The following is a 23,493-nucleotide window of genomic DNA, read 5'->3' as shown; positions in this document are numbered from 1 at the left end:
ATGGAGTGAGGTAACCAGTGGTGTACCACAGGGATCAGTATTAGGTCCTCTGCTATTCCTAATCTACATTAATGATTTAGACTCTGATATAGTAAGCAAACTCGTTAAATTTGCAGACGACACAAAAATAGGAGGAGTGGCAGACACTGTTGAAGCAGCAAAGGTCATTCAAAATGATCTAGACCGCATTCAAAATTGGGCAGACACATGGCAAATGAAATTTAATAGAGAAAAGTGTAAAGTATTGCATGCGGGCAATAAAAACGTTCATTATAAATATCATATGGGAGATAGTGAAATTGAAGAAGGGAACTATGAAAAAGACCTAGGAGTTTATGTTGACTCAGAAATGTCTTCATCTAGACAATGTGGGGAAGCTATAAAAAAGGCTAACAAGATGCTTGGATATATTGTGAGAAGTGTTGAATTTAAATCAAGGGAAGTAATGTTAAAACTCTACAATGCATTAGTAAGACCTCACCTAGAATATTGTGTTCAGTTCTGGTCACCTCGTTACAAAAAGGATATTGCTGCTCTAGAAAGAGTGCAAAGAAGAGCAACCAGAATTATCCCGGGTTTAAAAGGCATGTCGTATGCAGACAGGCTAAAAGAATTGAATCTATTCAGTCTTGAACAAAGAAGACTACGCGGCGATCTGATTCAAACATTCAAAATCCTAAAAGGTATAGACAATGTCAACCCGGGGGACTTCTTTGACTTGAAAAAAGAAAAAAGGACCAGGGGTCATAAATGGAGATTAGATAAAGGGGCATTCAGAACAGAAAATAGGAGGCACATTTTTACACAGAGAATTGTGAGGGTCTGGAACCAACTCCCCAGTAATGTTGTTGAAGCTGACACCCTGGGATCCTTCAAGAAGCTGCTTGATGAGATTCTGGGATCAATAAGCTACTAACAACCAAACGAGCAAAATGGGCTGAATGTCCTCCTCTCGTTTGTAAACTTTCTTATGTTCTTATGTTCTTAGAATGTGTAGCCTACACACGCAGGGTTGACCCAAACCTGCTATTTATTGTGAGAGGTGTGTAATTGTTTGATTGCGGAATCGCCTACTTCACCTAATTAGTCTTATAAAATAGGTTGTTATTTTGACGCTAAGTGCGGCCGTACTGAACACACGCATTACGTGGCTTTATGCGGTCGGTTTTTCCCCTTTATAAATTTGGGCCTCAGTGTACTCGGTGTTTCTGCACCCTTGGTGCCTTGAGTGCTTCAATAAACAGGTCTACACCCTCCGGTGTTTAAACAACGCACTTGGGTCTGTGCAGATATCAAGCATGGCTAAAGTACACGCTTGCACATCCTGCACAATGTCCCCTGCTAGCACGGCTGAGCCGTACGCAGCGTTGGGAGCCCCTGGCCAGGCAGCAGGCTGAAGCCCTTGCTCTGGCCCCAGCTCAGCCGATAACGCCGGCCGTGGAGCTGACCCCGCCTGCACCGGTGGTTGCTCCGGATGTTACAGAACCAGATGTCAGCATTGCTGAGGAGGACCATGATGCGATTTCGATCACGGCCTCATGGGAAGGTAGCTCCTTCCTTCAGAAGCAGCCCCTACCTCACCTGACCATTCCTTTGGACCAGTGGTAGAGGAACTGCTGCAGCACTCTCACAGAGAACGCAAGGCGTCTCAGCAGATAGAAAACGAGACGCTGGTGTCCACTGTACTCGCCAGGCTGTCCGGCTGGGCGAATGGTTTATCACACTGGACCGAAAGAACGTGGATTCCACACTCCTATTCGTCCAGCACACAGGAAGTATCTCTGCTTCGCCTTTCAAGGGGGCGTCTTTGAGTTTTACCATGCTGTGATTCGGCCTCTCCTTAGCCCCCCGCACGTTTTCAAAGTGCATGGATGCCATCCTAGCTTCCTTGCACATGCAAGTAATCAGGGTGATGAACTACCTGGACAACTGGTTGATCTGTCCCAGTCGCAGGAAGGAGCAGTGGCCGACACAGCGATTGTGATGAAGAATCTGTTGAGGCTGGGTCATCCTCAACGATGCCAGAGCCAATTAATACCGGTGTAAAGTACGGTCTACTTGAGTCGCCAGCTGGATTTCCCTTACGATGCAGGGCTACCTGTCAGACGAAAGAGTAGCTGCCATTCGCAACTGTCTGGCCCTGTTCAACAAGGGTTCACAGTACAATTGGTGTTGTGTTAAAAGGTGGTCGTCTTCGAATTGAAAGGGAACATTAGGTTACTTACCGTAACCCTGGTTCCCTGAAAGAGAAGACGACCACCAACTGCGAGGTCGCATCGGTCGCCCTCATGGGTTCGATGGAAAAAGAGAAATGGTTTTAAACCCTCAGTGGCCGGGACCGAGTGCGTCATCCAAGGTAGGGGCCTATCAGCAGCTCTGGTATAAAGATCTCAGCGATACCTACCCAATGGGCAGGCATATCCCATACATAATGTTCATTGGTGGTCGTCTTCTCTTTCAGGGAACCAGGGTTACAGTAAGTAACCTAATGTTATACATCCCCACGTGTTGTTACACTTATTTAAATAACGTACATGTCATTTCTTTTCGTTGTTACCATCCTGACAAGTTTTTACATGCAAAGTCTCTCTCAAAGGTCTTTTCAAGATTCTGCTCAGTGCACAGGTTTGAGATCAGAGGTGTGTGTCTCAGATCACTGCTGGTGTCATGCCGAATTCTGCCCCTTGCTGAATTTTGCACTACTTTGAGATATGTGCATGCGTGAGTGTTTCATTGAAGTTTGTCCATGTGATTACTTGAGCTATTAATTTATTCATCAGCGTGGTTTACCGTGAAATTTCGTTATTACAAATTAAATGTACATTTTAGACAGCAAAACATTATAAAAACACCAAAACACAAAATAGCTTGTGAACGGCCATTTCCTCACATTACGTTTCTTTAAAACGGACCAGATGACATTTTTATTTTAATATTTTACACTAAATCGTGTAATATGAATAAGTCCTAGTTAAGTGGTCATCTGCTTAATCTATATAGTTTATTCATCGCTGTGGTTTGCTATTAACTTTCGGTATTACACATTAAATGTACATTTTAGACAAGTACACTATATCTATATCATACATGCCAACAGTCCCTATATGGTCAAGACAGACCTGATTTCCTAGCAAATGTCCCGTGTCCCGATGCATAGGAAGAAAGTCCTGATATTTACCTATAAGAAAAAAATTAATTATTCTGCACAGATAGAGTTAGTGAAATCCACATGCTGTGCTCTTTGTGCGGCTGACAAATCTGATGATCACTAACTTATACAAAGGTAAGAACGCTTCATTATGTCTTTTTTTACTGTCATGATGGTTGTGTCGTGTTGAGTTGGGGAAGATAAGTCTATTATATGATAATCAGTGTTTTTTGCGTATGACTGCTACCATGTGTATGATGCGTATGACCACCCCAACCCCGCCCCCCGAGATGAGCGTCCCGCTGAACAGTTTCCAAATGTTGGCAAATATGGTATACCCATTCATAAAGTGCTTTGCGACAGTCGCCCGTTTGCTCAGATCATTTTATGAATAGCAATATGGACGACTTTCATTAGTTTTAAACAAAATTCGTTTTATTACGGCAGTCGGCAAGTACTTTTATGAATAGGGCCCGAAGTGACCACAGACTTGTAAGATGCAAAATACACCTAAACACAGCACTGGAGAAGCAAAATTCGTGATGATGAAATCCAACACAATCAACGTAGAAATGCTCCAAAAGCAAAGCCTGGTGTTTCAACTGGAACTGAAGAATAGATTCTGCGCTCTTCAAAATCTGCAAAAAGATGAAGCAATTGAAGTAAACAAAATCTATGAGGAAGTGACGCAAGTAATTGCAGAAACAGCAAAAAACATTGTTGGAACACAGAGTACAAAATGCGACCAGAAGATCACGCAAGAAAAAGACCTCATGATGAAAAGAAGGGAAATTAAACAAACAGCAGCTCACCAAGTCAAAGATACATACATGCCACTCCACAGGCAATTTAAGTAAATGTGACCAAGCTTGAAGAAGTCAATAACTATGTATACTTAGGACAGTTAGTTTCGGCAATGGAGAACCAAATGTGTGAAATCAACAGAAGAGTATAAATGGGCTGGAGTGCCTTTGGGAGATTAAGCATGGTTCTAAAAAAGAAACTACCCTTATGGGTCAAGAGGAAAGTCTTCGACCAATGCGTGCTGCCAGTGCTATTATGCATGTGAGACCTCGACCCTCAATGCAAAAATGACTCAAAAATTAGAAACGATTCAATGGAGTATGGAAAGGTGCATGCTGGGAATAACAAGAAGAGATTGGAAAAGGAAGGAATGGATAAGAGCGCAAACAAAAGTATGTAATGTTATTCAAGTCAAAAAACTGAAATGGCAGTGGGCTGGACATATAGCAAGAAAAGACCATTGCTGGACCAAGGAGATACTAGACTGGATCCCAAGAGATATAATGCAACCAAGAAGAAGACCTCCAGGAAGATGGCAAGATGAAATTAGGAAACACGCTGGAGCAATGTGGATGAGGGATTGTGATCAGGTGCAGTGGTGCAGTAAATAAATCCAGTCCACACAATCCTTTTCTCACAAAACAGTCTGTGGACTTTAATAATAATAAAAATAATAACAATGAACACAAAATAAGTCCACCCCTTTACCAGCGATGGTATTGGGGGGTACACGGCAGCTTTTCTAAAAATAAACAAAAACGGGACTTTGTCCGTCCCCGCGTTCTCTGGGCGCGCAGTGCTCTCGCTCCAGAGAAGCGTGGTGCCGTGAGTGGTGCTGTGCTGTGCTGTGCTGTGCAGTGCAAGGACGTGCTCTTTATAAATCGCCGGTCCGCGGCTCACTCCTCCTCTGCAACACAAAACACACGTAATCCAAAATCATAAAAACAATACAGGCTCCGGCCGTTTGCATTTCATTATCAGCGCAAGGGGAGGTTTTGACATAGCTGCTTCCCCTTTGTACCCAGCAAACTCCTCCCTGCAGCCCACGCGTCGCCATGATTTCTCCAATAGAGGGCTGCCCCGCAGCTGACTGCAATGGAATCGTCCTGAGTACTTGCAGCTACGCGCCCCTCCTAATATGGTCACCTTCCGGTTTCCACCTACCATCGAGGTGGCAGATCTAGGAGGCAGCTTACCTTCCCCCTTACACAGCGCCCTTTCTAATCGGGAGGGAGATTTGCAGCATCGATCCTTTCTCTCTCTATCACATATCTCACCCCTCATAGTGATGCCGAAGGAACACTCGGCCAACACTACATTCCCCAATGGTCCCCCCTCCCTTGAAAAAAAAACTGCATTTTGATGCTCCTTACCCGCACGATGTTTCACTGTATAGTGGAAGGGTTGCAGCGCCAGATACCACCGAGTTATCCGAGCGTTATTGTCCTTCATCGTGTGTAACCACCTTAAAGGAGCATGATCAGTGACAAGCGAGAAAGAACGCCCCAACAAGTAATAGCGAAGAGCATGAGTAGCCCATTTGATGGCTAAACATTCCTTCTCAATGACGGAGTAGTTAATTTCCCTAGGAGCCATTTTTTTGCTCAAATAAATGATAGGGTGTTCCACTCCGTCAACTTGTTGGGACAGGACCGCCCCCAGACCAGTGTGGGAGGCATCAGTCTGAAGGATGAACTCTTTGCTGAAATCTGGTGAAATCAGAGCGGGAGCTTGACAGAGTCGCTTCTTAATCATATCAAATGCTTCCTGACACTGCCCTGTCCATTTAACTAATTTTGGAGCAGCCTTTCGGGTGAGATCGACCAGGGGGTTGACTATGGTGGCATACTCGGGGATAAAACGGCGATAATAGCCGGCTAACCCCAGTAGTGATCTCACCTGTGACTTGGTTCTCGGGATCGCCGTCTCCACCAGCTTCCAGGTGGAGCTAAAAATCACTACATCATCGATGTATGCGGCTGCGTACTGATGATGAGGAGCTAAGACCTGGTCCATCAGTCTCTGAAAGGTGGCGGGAGCTCCATGCAACCCGAAGGGCATGGTCCGGAAATGGAACAAGCCATCTGGGGTAGAGAAAGCAGTTTTCTCTTTTGAGCTCTGAGTGAGTGGAATCTGCCAGTACCCCTTCGTCAGATCCAAAGTCGAAATTAACCGCGCCTTACCCAGTCGGTCGAGGAGCTCGTCCACTCGGGGCATTGGATACGCATCAAACTTAGAGATGGCATTGACCTTCCGGAAATCCACACAGAACCGGGTGGAGCCGTCCTTTTTGCCCACCATCACGATAGGACTGCACCACTCGCTCCGGGAAGGCTCAATGACTCCAAGCCTGAGCATATCCTCCACCTCCTCGTGAACGGGACCCCTGCGACTCTCTGGGATCCGGTACGGTCTCTCTCGGACCCTGACACCTGGCGGAGTAATAATAGCATGAGAAATAACATTAGTCCTGCCGGGCAAATCAGAAAAAACATCACTAAACCTTTCCACCAACTGGAAGAGCTCACGTTTCTGATCCGGAAGTAACTGTTCTCCCATCGGAATGTTAGTTGCAGCTAATGGATTGACAGTGGGACCAAAATCCTCTTCTAAACTGTCACCAGCTATAAACAGGGCCTCCCTTTCATTCCAGGGTTTTAGCAAGTTAATGTGATAAATTTCTGTCTTATTTCGGCGATTGGGTTGTCTAATTTCATAATTCACATTACCAATTCCCCGTATCACCTCATATGGCCCCTGCCATTTAGCATACAACTTAGACTCTGATGAAGGAAGTAGCAGCAGTACTTTATCACCTGGCCGAAAAGTCCGAATTCTTGCTTGTTTGTTGTACTGCTGCTCTTGGCGATGCTGAGCTAGTTTTAGGTTTTCTTGTGCCAAACGACCAACCAATTCCAGGCGGTCTCTTAACAGGATTACGTATTGACTATGTTTTTGGAAGTTTTTGTTTGCTCCTCCCACCCTTCTTTCACAAGATCCAGAATGCCCCGTGGTTGCCTCCCATACAGCAGCTCAAAGGGAGAGAACCCGGTCGAACTCTGAGGCACCTCTCTCACTGCAAACATCAGGTAGGGGAGGAGTTTAGCCCAATGTTTCTGCTCTTGGGTGACAAACCGCTTCAGCATCTGTTTTAAAGTCTGATTAAAACGTTCCACCAAACCGTCCGTCTGCGGGTGATAAACAGAGGTTCGAATGGACTTAATTTGCAACAATTTATACAATTCTTTCAAACACTGTGACATGAAGTTCGTTCCGTGATCAGTGAGGATTTCTTTTGGAATCCCTACTCTCGTTATAATCTGTACTAACTCTCGAGCAACTGCTGCGGCACTAGTAGATCTCAATGGTACTGCCTCTGGATATCTGGTCGCGTAGTCCACCACTACCAAAATGTGCGTGTATCCAGAGTCAGACTGGCTCAAGGGACCCACTATGTCCATAGCAATGCGTTCAAAGGGAACTGAGATCAGGGGCAGTGGGACCAGCGGGGCCGGGCGAACCCGCCCCGGCGCTACTTGCTGGCATTCCGGACACCCCGCTACATATCGCGTCACCTCACTATAGACTCCCATCCAATAAAATCGAGCCAATATTCGTTCCCGAGTCTTATCGCTACCTAAATGGCCTGAACATGGGACATCGTGAGCCAACCGCATGATCTCACGTCGAAAAGACTGAGGAACGAGTAATTGTGTTACAATCTGGCTTGTGCTCGTGGCTTGGGATACCCTATACAGCAAATGCCCGACAATAATGTGGTGAGGATATGTAAGCGGCCGGTTATCCTCTACATCCTTCCCCTCGATAGACCGAACCTGCCCCCAGATGTGTGCCAGCGAAGGATCATTCTTTTGTTCCAACGCTAGGTCCACATCTCGGTCCCAGAACTTCGGGATATCGAGCGGAGCTACAGTAGCTTCAGCACTGGGGGCCCCAGTAACCTGCCCCCGCAGGTCACACTGAGTCCCAATCCCCTTTCCCTTACATTTAACAGACTCTGAAGTTTCCCCCACCAAACCCCAGCCTTGTCTTATTGACATTCCTTCCCATTTTTCGACCCTTCGCTCTTTTTTTGTTTTTTTCGGGCGAAATCGGGAATAGAACAAATCAGCTTGCAGCGGGAATATTTTCCCAATAGTTTCCCCCGCTGCTCCCATGGTCTTACCGGAGACTGGCATTACCGTTTTATTAATCATTGTTTCAAAATATGGCCAGTCTCGACCTAAAATAACTGGATATGGCAACTTTGCAGCCATTGCCACGATTACGCGGCGGGTATGACATCCAATCGTCACATCTAATTTAGTGAGGGGGTAGTCCTTGTTATCCCCGTGAATACAGGAAATGACCACGACCCCGCGTGACCACCAAGGTACCCCCGCCAACAGAGCTTCTTCAATTAAAGTCTGCCCACATCCTGAGTCCACTAACGCGTGGGTACTCACATCACCAACCCGTACATCAACAATGCAAGGCCCCTCCCAATCATTACCCCTGGACTTACCTGGTGCTGTTGGTAGGTAATGGGAGGCCGCACCACATTCCATCGCCGCCGGACAATTCCGCGCAAGGTGGCCGACCTCATGGCAGCGGTAACACGTGGGGTGAAAGGGCGCCCACGGAGCTTGTATGTCCCGCTGCCGGTTCGGCAGTGGGGAGGGGTTCTCTGCTCTCACCCCGCTGGGGGTCGACCTCGCCCTCCATTGGGGTGGAGGAAGGCCGCCCGTGGGGTGCCGATGAGAAGTAGCCCCGTGGGGGGAGGGGGTGAAGTGCTGTAACGACCGGGGGTAACGACCACGGGAGCTGATGCCAAGGCATCCTCATACCCCTCAGCCAATCTGACTGCTGCCTCTAGCGTGGTGGGTCGATGCCTGGTGACCCAGTTCTGGGTGTCCGGCCCCAGCACCTTCACGAACTGCTCTATGGCAATCAGCTCGGTGATCTTTTCTGCATCGTTGGTGCCGGGGCAGAGCCACCGGGTCACATGATCCACTAGTTGCTGGGCCACCACGCGGGGTCGCAGTCCTGGGGGGCGCTGGTACTCCCGGAACCGGCGGCGGTGTGTCTCCTCTGTGATGTCCAGCCGCTGGAGAATGGCCTGCTTCACCTGGTCGTACACCAGGGCTTGCTCATGTGTCAAGGCTTGGTAGGCTGCCTGGGCCTCTCCGATCAAATTGGGGCCCAACTGGGTAGCCCACCACTCCCGAGGCCACTGAGCTGCTGTTGCCTGCCTTTCAAAGGCAACTAAGTAAGCCTCAGGGTCATCCTCCAGCGACATCTTGGTAGGGGTACTGCTGGTTGAACCACCGGTTCCCTCCCCCGATTGGCCTCCAGGAACAAGCCATGCATCCTCTCCATCATGGCCGTCAATGATTCCTGATGCCTCCGCTCCTGCGCCTCCAACAGCGCTGCCAATGCGGTTGGGTCCATTTATAATCCCACTTCTGACACCAAGTGTGATCAGGTGCAGTGGTGCAGTAAATAAATCCAGTCCACACAATCCTTTTCTCACAAAACAGTCTGTGGACTTTAATAATAATAAAAATAATAACAATGAACACAAAATAAGTCCACCCCTTTACCAGCGATGGTATTGGGGGGTACACGGCAGCTTTTCTAAAAATAAACAAAAACGGGACTTTGTCCGTCCCCGCGTTCTCTGGGCGCGCAGTGCTCTCGCTCCAGAGAAGCGTGGTGCCGTGAGTGGTGCTGTGCTGTGCTGTGCTGTGCAGTGCAAGGACGTGCTCTTTATAAATCGCCGGTCCGCGGCTCACTCCTCCTCTGCAACACAAAACACACGTAATCCAAAATCATAAAAACAATACAGGCTCCGGCCGTTTGCATTTCATTATCAGCGCAAGGGGAGGTTTTGACATAGCTGCTTCCCCTTTGTACCCAGCAAACTCCTCCCTGCAGCCCACGCGTCGCCATGATTTCTCCAATAGAGGGCTGCCCCGCAGCTGACTGCAATGGAATCGTCCTGAGTACTTGCAGCTACGCGCCCCTCCTAATATGGTCACCTTCCGGTTTCCACCTACCATCGAGGTGGCAAATCTAGGAGGCAGCTTACCTTCCCCCTTACACAGCGCCCTTTCTAATCGGGAGGGAGATTTGCAGCATCGATCCTTTCTCTCTCTATCACAGGGATGCAGCAGACAGGCTTTTGTGGAAGAACCTTGGGGAGGCCTTCATCCAGCAGTGGATTGAAAAAGGCTGAAGATGATGATTTATATATATATATATATATATATATATATATATATATATATATATATATATATATATATAGTAAACTTACTCTCTGTGGTTCGTTGCCCCTTTAAAAATAGACACAGACACAGGAACTTGAGGTTTAAGCATTTATGCTGTATTTTTTAATAATACAAAAGAAAAATGAGCAAACAAAAACCTAGCTCTTTTCGAGCACTAACTAAATACAAACAGGAACCTAAACTAATAACTGGACAGGCAAGCTCTTTACCAGTTAAAAACAAAACACACAGTTTTACAAAGATTACGATCACAAAAAAGGCTTTACACAGTACCTTTTTTTTCTACAATTGAGTACAATCGGGCTCCTTCACACAGCAGCCTTGAGCAGACTGGCTGCTTTCTTTAAATGCCCTGCACCTGGCTCTAATTTACAATGGTAGCCAGGTGCAGGTGATAATTAACTAATAAATCATAATTAAACAATTAAACAAATAAATAAACAAATACACGTTTCTGGCAGGGAGGATATTAACCCCCCTCCCTGCCTTGTTAGAATATATATTTATATAAACCTTAATGCTTTTAAATACAATTATCAAACCGCCCGATTTATTTATTTATTTATATTTCAAAAATACAAAAGCTGATCTTCTTCAGATCGAATTTGGGTAAAGTTAATTTTCTGCATCCCGAAGGGGGCCTTTTTTGGGTTGTCCTTAGATAGATAGATAGATAGATAGATAGATGATAAAGAAAAGAAAAAAACACCCCCATCACTCCCCCAGCTTCATTGAGGCATGTCTCTTCAGGAATACGGGTAGGTATGGTGATCTCAGAGAGAGGACACCTCTGATCTCAAACCCGAGTGCACTAAGCAACCATCTTGTAAAGACCTTTGAGAGAGAATTTAAATGTACAGGTATAAGTGTAAAATGGATGTTAACAACAAAAAGAAAAATGACAGGTACGTTATTTAAACAGTTGTAGAACATGTGGGGATGTGTAACGCTATATTTTTCGGAACCTCTTTAAGGTGTGTCATTATACACAATTTCAGAGGTTTGAAGATGTAGTGTCACAAGGTGTGGATTGTTTCATTACAATCTTATTGGGTGTTGTTTCTTACAAAGCTGCACGCAAACACATAATTTTAATTGTAATAGCATATACAAGGTCCAGCCCTTACCTGTAGCTCCAGCACTTTGATGCGGTGCCGATGGTTTCGAAGCTCCTCCTGCAGTTCAGATATGGTCTCTTTTAGATCCAGAATCTGCTGCTTTCTCTCCTCATTTTCGTGGAGCCAATAAGAGACCTCGTCTGTACAGCGGAACATATCCGGGCACCGCTGCTCGTCCAATTGTGGCAGAGTGGCCGTGATTCTGCACTTCCCATTGGACAGCGCCTGGTTACTGTACTCCCCACATTGGATAAGAGCACTGCTGATGCGATGGCTGTTCTCGTGGAATTCTGTATCGTTACCCATCACCAGGTGGGCACTCCACAGGCCAAATATGAAAAGAGTTTTCAATAGCAAAGGCCTCATAATCCTCACCCTGATAGGCAACAACAGGACCCCCAGCTTCACAGCCTGCCTACTCCTGCAAACAGAGTCACAATGAAGGGCAGTTTCTGCACAAAGGAGAACCAGTCAGTTCCAAATGTATTTGGTTTTAGATCTCCAGCTTCCAGAGTCTCCAGTACTCCACTCTGCCTGGGAGAGTTGTCCGACGAGGCTTCTTCTGCATTTACTGGACCAGACTTAATGTTTGTGTTTGAATGTGTGGTTTCTCCAGCAGTCACAAATCACCTGCTCCTTTTTGTTGTGACAAAGACAGTGATGTTCCTGCAGTTTCTTTAAACAGAATTAGACATCTCACTGGCCTTAAAAAAAAAAAAAAACAGAAACATAAATGACTGTATGTTTACTTGTATGTCTGTGTTAAGACATGGCTTAACTCTCCACATGCAGAACTATCATGTATATTTTTGGATATTTGTTACCTATAATTTTTAATATAAGGTAAATATACAATATTTAGGCTGTGCACTTGCAAACTGAATTGTTGTTGCTCATTTTAAAACGATATTCTTAGATTGTTGCAGTTAATGTTTCCACTTGTGTAAGTCAATTTATACCCTAAGCACACTACCTAAAAACTATGTGACTGCGTATTATTTAGGTGGTGCTTTCCCATTCCGGACAGCTGGCGTGAAAAAATAAACATGAACAGTAAATACTGCAGCAATCTGAGAAGACCTCTTTAAGGTGACATTGTAACGCTTCAAGTTCACATTAACCACATAACAACCAGCAACACCACTTAAAACTACAGTGATTTTTACATATAGAGAGGATACACCATGAATGTTCATATTGTAGTTATTCCACGAATTAGGATTGACGAATAACTCATGGGCCCCAAAGGTGAAATAATTACAGCACTATGAACCTTGATGAAAAACATATAAGCATATAAACAAAATGCAACCACTGCTGTCTCTCTGGTGGCCTCTTTCACTTTGTTTAACCATTTGTGATACATTTCCAATGTCTTGGAGATGTGCACCCATTATAATCATGCCTCTTTTGAATGCTGGTAGATCTTTACCTCTTCCCATTTCTGGAGGACTGGTTGCAATCTTTATAGGGATCTCTTGATCAACCTAATTTGGATCTTTAATTTAGGGCAATGCCAAAACCAATTGGGTATACATGTCCCAATAAAGTGGCCAGGCAGTGTATATATCTATCATAATACGCATATAATGTACAGAACATGGTACATGAAACCAATGTGGAAGTACCGTATATGTCTTCTGTCTCTCTCCCCATTCCCTCTCCTTTTATCTTAATGTAAATCGGCATTGTTTAATAAAGTTACATTTTCCATTATATTCCAGAAGAACACGTCCTGTAGCCTTGAGACCATAATAGCATTAATACAACTCTTGGTGCTCAGTCGTTGAAAAGTTACCATAGTACAATGTGAACTGAACTGTACTTTACTTTACGAGTAAACTAAAGCTTTTCAAAACTAAAGTAAGTAAAATGCAAAAACTAAGAATGATTGCAAACATCACAAAAAAACTCATATAACAATAATTCCTGACATCTCTTTGAAAAACAGAGTCAGCAGCATTTATTATTATCATTTCCATAGTGACATATAATACAAAATGTATAATTAAATCACCAGGAGAAAGAGGTTTTGTTTTACTGTACAAGCAGTGTACCCAGATGATGCTCTCTCTAGCAACAAAGCAGCCCGTTTCAGAACATCCACTTTGTTGCAGGAGGGATCATGATCTGGATACACTATGACAGTGGTGCACAAACTTTTTATATGCTGCCCCCTTTTCTTAGCATAAATTCTGTTTATTGAAATTGATCCGCAAATTGACACTGAAGCAATTCGAGATTAGTTGAAACAATGTCATGAATAAGATGAGTTGAAACAATGTCAACTAATTTTCCTCGAGGAATTCATCTCAGTTTCCATTCTGAAACTGATTTTTTTCAAGTTTTTTTGCGAAATGCAGACACTTAGTCACAGCAGCAAATTTTTACTATTCCGAACTTGAAGTGACAAGTTAAGGTCACTGAGTTTATTAAACATATCAGTCAGGTGGCACAGTACTACAAGCCATTTTTCATCCATAAAGTGTGCTGCAAGTGTGGGGTTGCAGTACTCAGCTGCACAATGTGTCTGAGTACTTTTCCGCGAGACAACCAGCGCACCTCTGTGTGGAGCACAAGCTGGTCATACTTGGAACCCATTTCACCACAAAGAATGGAAAACAGCCTGCTGTTCAATGCTCTTGCTTTCACAAAGTTCACAACACTCACTGCATCTTGTAGCACTTTGCTTCGGGCTGCAATTTCTTTGAAGCTAGTGCTTCCCTGTATATGTGTGTTAATGTTACACCTGGAGCAACAGCACTTACATTGGCTCTGAACCCTTTCTTGTTTCCCACGAATGCAGCTGCCCCATCAGTGCATATACCAACATCACCAGAGAGAAGATAACTTCCCCAGTAGCTCTCCCTTCCAGTGCAATAGTGACCTGCTTTTCAAGCAAGCTGATTTGCCCTTTCAATTGTTTCGCTTGTTTTTTGAAGAACTCAATGATTTTACTGACATGCTCTGGGTGTTTTGTTTGCATGTGCCTCGGAAGCTTCACGGGCTTCATGCAGTCATTAGCTAAAATGTCTGAACAAACAACACACTGTGGTCGTTCCTCATTATTCACAACTGTGTAAGTGAAACCAAATTTTAAATAATCCTCTTGGTACTTATGCATTTTAGTTTTTGATTTGGAGATCAGTTTACCAATGGAAGCAGTAGAAACAGAAGCTGAGGAAGTGCTTGGTCCAGCAGGGGCGTTAATATGTTGTTCTTCATTATCACCCTTGTTTACAATTCCTTGTGTTGTTCACTTGTGAACCATCACTCAAAGAAACATTACTATGGGATATTTTTTCTCAGCCGTCCAATCACTAATCACGTTGTTTTTTGCATTGGGATGTAGCCATGACAACGGACTTCATCCCCATGTCATTAGTTTATAAACATTATATGATAATTAATAAAAATACGCAATTAACATTAAATGCAGGAAAAACACACAGTAAAATATTAGTGTTTTCTTTTTTTTTTACATGGAAGCCGCCATTTCGGCCCTGTTCACTGCAGGTTCGCCAACACTCGCCTCTTAAAATATAATTTCTCCGGTTCTCCTAGAGTGATCGTCAATGGCTCATTTGAGAGGTAAGAACTTGGACTAATTAGCTGTATTTTGCTCATTGTCATACGCCGCCCCCCTTACTGACGCCCCCCAGTTTGAGCACCACTGCACTATGACACTTTGTGGCAAAGTGGCTTGAAGTGCACAGGTCTAGAGGAGATGCGATTATGAAACAGAAGACAGACAACAAAGTTCACAATCCAAACAGGTTTTATTTTTAGAATCCTGGTCTGGAAACTACAAAGAATAATCCCCACAGCAATGTGTATTGCACTGTTTCTAAACAACGGGTTGCAGCCCTGAAATAATAATACAAGTATTAACACACATGATCACAAGTCCAGAGTGAATGGTTTACGTGCAAGTGGTGAAATACAATTTATCGGTGTACAATGGTGAAGTGTTGTCCGGGTTGGTGCTGGCCTTACAAGCGACAGCTCCCGGTACATGTTAGCCATCTAATAATAACAAACAAGTACAATTAGAATCCGACAAACAAACAAACACTGAACACTCACTGTAACTTCACTCTCTGTCCTTTTAGGTTCATCTCAACCATAAACAAGTAACAGATCGCTTAGCCACGTCCCCTTTTGTACCATCAGTCACGCCCCCTTGGTTATTGAGTGCAACTGTTTCTCCTCCAATCCGCGGTTGCCACATCACTTCCCTCTTCTGGGGTGATGACTTGGTGTACTGTGGCACCACCCCCTTTCTAGATGGCTGACTTCTACCTTTCCCTGGAATGAATTGTCAGACCATCCAGTCCGGGGCACTCTATTTCCTTTGCACAGCAACCTCACAGGTCCGGAGGGAGATTTATAACCAAGATTTATTCTTTCTCTGTCACATATCCCACCACTCAGAGTGGAGTCGAAGGAACACTCGGCTAAATCTACCTTTCCCATTACTCCCCCCTCCTGGGAAAAATAATCCGCAATGCCTGGATAACTCAGTAGTATCTGGCATTGCAGCCCTTCATCCTGCTTAACCACTTGAGCGGGGTGTGGTCTGTGACAAGATCAAATGAATGTCTCAGCTGGTAGTATTGTAAAGAGTGAGTAGGCCATTTAATGGCCAGACACTCCTTTTTGACTACGGAGTAGTTGCACTCCCAGGGGAGCATGTTTTCACTGAGGTACAGGATGGGGTGTTCTACTCTGTCAACCTTTTGGGACAAAACCGCCCCCAGACCAACATCCGAGGCATTGGTGTGGAGGATGAATCTCTTGTTAAATTCTGGTGTGATGAGGGTGGCGGCTTGGCAGAGTCTTTGCTTGATAGTGTCAAACGCCCCCTAACATTCTCCTGACCATTTAATTAAATTTGGAGCGCTCTTTTTGGTGAGGTTGACTAAGGGATTGACCACTGCAGTATACTGGGGGATGAATTTTCGGTAATGACCGGCTAACCCCAATAGACCTCACCTGCGACTTGGTTTTGGGGATTGCCACGTTCATCAAAACCTGGACTTTGGTGACAATGCGTTTCACCTGTCCATTTCTCATTATAAATCAAAATATTGAGCTTCTGCTTTGGTAAATGTGCATTTCCTCAAGTTGGCTGTTAGCTGGGCTACCCTTACAGAATGACGGACAGCCATGATCCTAGCCAGATGCTCTCGCCAGGTGGAGCTGTAGATAACCACATTGTCAATATATGCTGCCGCATACTCACAATGTGGGTGTAAGACCTGCTCCATCAGTCTCTGAAAGGCAGCGGGCGCACCATGTAGCCCAGACAGCATGGCTATAAAGTGAAACAGCCCTTCAGGAGTTGAAAATGCGGTTTTCTCTCTAGAGCTGTGGGTTAATGGGATCTGTCAGTATCCCTTCGTCCGGTCCGGAGTGGAGATAAACCTAGCCGTTCCCAGTCTTTCGAGAAGTGCGTCGACTTGAGGCATGGGGTAGGCATCCAAACATATTTTCAAATGCATCGCTGAAAGCATCCATCACTGTCTTCTTCTACAAAAAGCATTGAGGCACATAACTCATAAATACTGATATTAATTCTAACATAACACTGACATGGTTGATTCACACAGGACTACAAAAACACATGACGACCGAGTTTGAAATTTTACAGGAGGTCCCGATGCCCTGTAAAACAAGTGGAGGACCACTGGAAAAATTATCTGGGTTAAAACGAAATGGACGATTCACATGGGACTAAATATCGCTGATGTCAGTAAAAATTCTGAAGACAACTGAAAATCTGATAAATACTTATGCAGTTACAACTCTCCTATTTCTTATGTATGTCTGTATTTCTGAATCTATATATGATTTTAAAGCATACATTATCTGTATGGTCTATAATATAGCTACATTATTCAGATGTGCCTACAACCAGCTGTACTGTATTTGCTCTAGCTGCAAACTAACTGCGTCATCTGCCCCTCTGTCCTTTAATTTTTACAGTTTTCTTTCAAACTCAAATTTAACACTACTGCCTGAACCAGTATTGTTAAATACCAGAATGCCATATTACAAAACATTAATTCTGTAGGCATTACTAAAATAACGGTGGAGGATGAGCCCTCATTGTATTACATGTATATGTGACTTTTTCTTCATTGTGTTTTTGAAATATGCAGCATTAAGTACAGTGGAACACTTCTGGAAGTTACATAAAACATTAAAGGGCACACTGCTGTTAACAGGAGACTCTGATATGCCCAGCTTCATATGATCAGGAAGATGTGTGTATTTAGTTTTACACATTGAATTAAGCATTTTGTTCAACAGTCTTCAATACAAAACTAACAATTGCCACATATTGCTAATTTTATAGTCAAAATTACCCCTTTTTGGGGTGAAAAGGGTGAATATTTTAGGCTTTTAAATTATTCAATTGTATCAAATTAAAATGATCATGTTTCAACAACCCACCATACCACTTTTGTATGACCAAGGGTACATTTCGAGTTTTTTTTGTAATTTCCACAATTTTCATGTTTTTCATACGTAATTTTTACAAAGTGGCACAGTACAACAGGACTAATCTTGATCTGGAGAAAGTTAGCTTTAAAATGATACATGTTGTAGCCGTGTAGCCAATGGGTCCATTAAAATACTATTTTTGTGAAGTCCATTTTGTTACCCGTAATTGAACTTTCATATTTGTGTTGCTTTAAATACCTTTGCTTCCCAATGTACCGTAATGTTGTCGAGTTGCTGTACTGGTATTTGATGAATTTTACTTTTTTCGCCATTTTCTTTCAATTACATTATTACTAAAAGTTTTAGTAAATGTATATCACTCAACATCTTTTTTCTTGTGGCAGCATTTTCCTGATTTTCAACGAACATGTCTCTGTTTTCATCAGTAACATTTTGAAATCTGGTCGTCATTTTCATTAACTGCCGGTTTGTGTGCTATTATGAAGTCAGTTTGGGTCTGGGGGTAACTTACCCTCTAATTTTAACAATGAAAGAGTAAAATGTATTTTCAGGGGGTAGAATGCAACATTACCTTGAAGTCATAAGTAATTTCGATAAATACTGTACAATCTTTAATGGTAATGGGGTTGGCATTAAAAAGAGCCTTCCATTTTAACTGCAATGTTACTTTGAATTACTATACAAAAACTTAAAAATCAGAGACACAGCTATTCTTATTTACTTTATTGACCACAGCCAATAAGACTTTGAAGATAAGCACAGAAACAGATCATATATATATATTTTATTTATTTGTTTATTTAGCAGACGCCTTTATCCAAGGCGACTTACAGAGACTAAGGTGTGTGAACTATGCATCAGCTGCGCCACTGAGACAGGAACGAAAACAGATTGGGCCGTTGTTGCACGTTTGTTCATGGCTTTTGCGCTGGGGAGTGATCCTTTTAACGATGACTTCGTTAAACTGTTTTTTAAATTTGTGATGCATCCATCCACTCCAGCAAAAAAAAAGAAGCAGACTAATGCAAAAATATCGGGGAGAATGGGAAAAGGAGTTCTCTTGGTTACTGTAAGTAAAGTGCATGATAATGTTTTTAAAGCTTGTTGCTGTGTACAACAGAGACTTATTATTATTATTATTATTATTTATTTCTTAGCAGACGCCCTTACCCAGGGCGACTTACAATTGTTACAAGATATCACATTATACATTGTTTCACATTATACAGATATCACATTATTTTTACATACAATTACCCATTTATACAGTTGGGTTTTTACTGGAGCAATCTAGATAAAGTACCTTGCTCAAGGGTACAACAGCAGTGTCCCCCACTGGGGACTTAAACAACTATATAAATACTTTATATTTTCCAATGTAAGCCTAATATTTTTAATTAAAACATTTTCTATAGTATATGGCCTTTTTATGAAAATCGAAATGGAACTCCACAAGCTATACATGATTTTTTAAAAATAAAGCCATATTAAGACTAAAAGTATTTTTCCACAGTGTAGCTGGATAGTAAGAACGTTAGGTTACTTACCGTACCCCTGTTTCCCTGAAAGAGAAGACAACCACCAAAACATTACGTATGGGATATGCCTGCCTATTGGTAGGTATTTTCTGAACTCTCTATACCAGAGCTGCTGATAGGCCCCTTCCTGGGATGACGCCCTTGGTCCTGCCTACCGAGGGGTTAAAACCGTCATTCCACGAAAGCCATTTCTCTTTTTGCATCGAAGCCTTGAGGGCGACCGATGTGACCTCGCTGGTTGGTGGTGGTCTTCTCTTTCAGGGAACCAGGGTTATGGTAAGTAACCTAACGTTCCTTTTCAGTTCGAAGATGACCACCAAAACAGTACTTATGGAAAAGTATACCAGAGCCGTCGCGAGGGAGAAGGAATGGCAGTATATGAGGGATGCATCAGAACCGCCTAACCCAAGGTTAGCGGTGCAAGCGTGCAACCTCAAGGACGCTTGTGCCTAATGAAGGCAAAGAAGGATCTACCACATTCAAGCGGTAGATCCTGGAGAATGTATGCGGCGTAGCCCAGCTAGCCGGTGTACGTATATCGGACAGTGAGGCCCCTCTGAAGAGGGCCCAAGAGGTAGCCAACACTCTAGTAGAGTGCACAGCTACTCTCCCACGTGGGGGTAAGCCAGCACTGTCATACACCACAGAGACTATATCCAGAATCCAGTGGGACAGTCGTTGTTTTGAAAGGGGCTGTCCTAAGGTCCATAACCCGTGCTGGTCAGAATGACGCAGAGCCCTTGTTCTATCAACGTAATATCTCAGCGCCCGCACTGGGCAGAGGAAGTTCAATCTCCTATCCTCCTCCAAAGAAAACGAGGTGGATGGAAAGACTCCAGTTCCACAGACTGATCCATGAGGAAGGCTGTGATCACCTTGGGGAGTAAAGCAGGGTTTATACACAGTGACACCCTGCTGCCATCGTCCCAAATCCGCATAGAGGTGCTGTGCACAGACAGCGCCTGTAGCTCACTGACCCGTTTTGCAAAGGTGAAATCCAAGAAGAAGGCTGTCTTCATAGACAGATGCTTCAACTCTATGGAGTGTATGGGCTCAAACAGGGCCTTTGTGAGAGCCTCCAGTACAACATCAAGGTGAGAGCGCTATAAGATCTCCTCCACAGCTGGCCCGAACGTATGTCCCAGGGATATCGGTGCGTCCAGCAACGCAGCCTTATCCACGTCAGGCACCCTTCCTGCGACAGCCACAGCTGTCTGCAAGCCACCACCAGGCTTGCCAGGCTCCGGCCTAGGGCTTTCCCTTGAAGACCGGAGATCTGGAGCAGTGTGCTTGAAACGAGGTCGAAGCTCAGTGGCCACCGGCTGTGGGAGCAGGGTCTCTGTGAGCACGCCATACAAATACGCAGTCAGTATACTCGCCGTGTTAGCCAGGCGGGACACCTGCGCCTCCGCTGGGTAGGCCTTCTTCAGATGTGTCTCCGTAACCCTGCACTGAGGATTCAGGCACATCCGGTCCCTAGGCAATCCCCCCACTGGCAGAGCCTTTACCAAGGCCGCGATGGTGGAGTCAAGCTTTTCTGCACCCTTCAATGAAGCTAGCCGAATGGCTTGCTTCAACACACTCGGCGCTGACGCCAGTTGATCCTAAGAGGAGCGTATCTCCTCCATAAAATCAGGGAACGGTGGGAAGGACTGTGGTCTGGGAGCCACTGCCTGCATCCGAAACATGGACCGGCGGGGCTCTGTCGTGTCACCCAGGGGATCTACAAAAAGTTTGCAGCGTCGACGGCGCCGGTTCCTTTCCCACCTCCATCTCCGTGGGGAAGGAGCCCTCACCCCAGGAGGCCACTACAGACAGCGTGTCCTCCTCCACCATCAAAGGCTGTGCTTCTGGCTCGGCCTGGGCTCCTATGGGAGACCCAGGAACCAGAGCTGGTGCAAGTGGTATCAGGGCCGGGACCTCCACCGGTGCCACAGTTGCTTGCTGCCTAGACAGTAGCTCAAGGACCTGGGCCATCTGCATCTTGAGGTCTATTATGTCCCTCACCTGCCTTGAGCGCTTCACCCTTCCCACTTGCAGAGAAGGGAAGCAACTATGGGGTGTCGGCGCAGGAACCTGAGTGCAGGGGATCTCCTGCGAGGGGCTCTGTGACAGTTGGAGGAGCGGAGGAGCGGCTGCCTTATTGCGTAGGAAGCAATTATTAAATGTAACAGTCACAGAAAATGGTTGGAGCTCAGTTTTATTTCGTAGTGTAGGGGCATCTTGAATCGCTTTCACCTTCTCATTGGTCTGTCGGATCCCTGGTCTGTCAACACGGAAACCCAGAAATTCCACTTGTTTCGTGGCGTAAATGCATTTTTCTTGCTGTAGACGTAGTCACGCTTGGGTGAAACGTCGTAAAACTTTCTGGAGACGCTTGTCATGCTCTGCTTGAGTAGTGTGTCCATGAAGCGTTGAAAAATGGCTACAGCCTTCGAGACTCCAAACTGTAATCGTAGGGCGTGGAAAAGCCCCCTGTGTGTGTTGACTGTCAATAGTTCTGCTGATCTTTCATCAAGAAGTAGCTGTTGATAAGCCTGCTTGAGGCCCAGTTTTGTGAAAATAGCCCCTCCGGCTAATGATGTAAAAAAAGTTCAGTTAATGTGGGCAGTGGACAGACGTCAGGTCTGACTGCTGTGTTGACAGTACAGCGATAGTCTCCACAGAGCCTCAGGCTACCATCCTTCTTGTGACCGGAACTATCGGTGTAGCCCATCTTGAATGGTGTACTGGCTGGAACCCCTTGCTTCACAAGCTGGTCCAGGGCCTCATCTACCTTGGAATGTACAGTGAATGGAAGAGGGCGTGCCTTTAGGAATTTTGGAGTGACAGCGGGGTACACTTTGATGGTAACTGGTGGGCCGCGGCAAGCTCTTAACATATTGTGACAGAGAAAGAATGAATTTTGGTTATAAATCCCCCTCCCGACCTGTGAGGGCGCTGTGTAAAGGGAACAGAGTGCCCCGGACTGGATGGTCTGACAATTAATTCCAGGGAAGGTGGAAGTCGGCCATCTAGAAAGGGGGTGGAGCCACGGTACACCAAGTCATCGCCCCAGAAGGGAAGCGATGTGGCAACATTGCTGTGTATTGCCAGGGATTATTCTTTGTGGTCGCCAGACTGGGATTACAAAAATAAACCATTGTTTGGATCGTGAACTTTGATGCTGTGTCCTTGGGTGTTGGTGTCTCTTCTGCTTTTGTTGTTGCGACAGAAATACTTGACTTAAGAACATAAGAAAGTTTACAAACGAGAGAAGGTCATTCAGCCCATCTTACTCGTTTGGTTGTTAGTAGCTTATTGATCCCAGAATCTCATCAAGCAGCTTCTTGAAGGATCCCAGGGTGTCAGCTTCAACAACATTACTGGGGAGTTGGTTCCAGACCCTCACAATTCTCTGTGTAAAAAAGTGCCTCCTATTTTCTGTTCTGAATGCCCCTTTATCTAATCTCCATTTGTGACCCCTGGTCCTTGTTTCTTTTTTCAAGTCAAAGAAGTCCCCTGGGTTGACATTGTCTATACCTTTTAGGATTTTGAATGTTTGAATCAGGTCGCCGCATAATTCTTGTCATGCACACACTAGCGATATGGCCTCTTTTCTTACAATAACGACAGTCCGCTGTGATAAAACGGCATTCAGTGGGCTGATGACTTCCACCACAGCGAAAACAGGGCTTGCTGACTTCATGTATTTTTTCATATTTCCTTTCCCCCCATTTTATTATTATCATGTCTTGTCTGATAAACTTCAGCTGATGTAGGTTCAGTGGATGTTGTTGCAGAGCAGAGCATGTGTTCATTCATTGATGCAGTTTCAGTGGCCAGGGCCTTCTCTTTAGCCATTTTGAAAGTTAGCTGGGGTTCAGCCAGAAAGCTGTGTTGTAGGGCTTCATTCTGCACGCCACAGACTATCCAATCACGCAGCATGTTTTCCAACTGGTCCCCAAACTCACAGTGCACTGATAACTTTAAGTTCAGCAATGTAACTTGCAATAGTCTGACTTGGCTGTTGTTTACACTGGTGAAAATGAAGCCGCTGCATAATTGCAGATGACTTAGGGTTAAAATGGCATTGCAAACAATCCACTAAATTGCATTAAGGAAGCTGTATAGGTAAAAAG

General features: G+C 44.7%; 1 protein-coding gene across 2 annotated transcripts in view; it reads right to left on the bottom strand.

Moving 5' to 3' along the window:
- LOC117403401 (angiopoietin-related protein 7-like) overlaps positions 1 to 23,493 on the bottom strand; it is a 99,405-nt gene that overhangs the window by 60,870 nt on the left and 15,042 nt on the right. For both annotated transcript variants that reach the window (XM_034921440.2, XM_059024328.1), the window contains one exon: positions 11,373 to 12,067. In XM_034921440.2, coding sequence (XP_034777331.2) covers positions 11,373 to 11,729 — 357 coding nt within the window. In that variant the 5' untranslated portion in view covers positions 11,730 to 12,067. The remainder of the gene's footprint in view (positions 1 to 11,372; positions 12,068 to 23,493) is intronic.

The sequence above is a fragment of the Acipenser ruthenus genome, chromosome 5, assembly GCF_902713425.1.
Source record: "Acipenser ruthenus chromosome 5, fAciRut3.2 maternal haplotype, whole genome shotgun sequence".
NCBI classification, from domain to species: domain Eukaryota; kingdom Metazoa; phylum Chordata; class Actinopteri; order Acipenseriformes; family Acipenseridae; genus Acipenser; species Acipenser ruthenus.
Note: the sequence above shows the minus strand (reverse complement) of the source record. Positions and strands in the feature narration are given on the sequence as shown.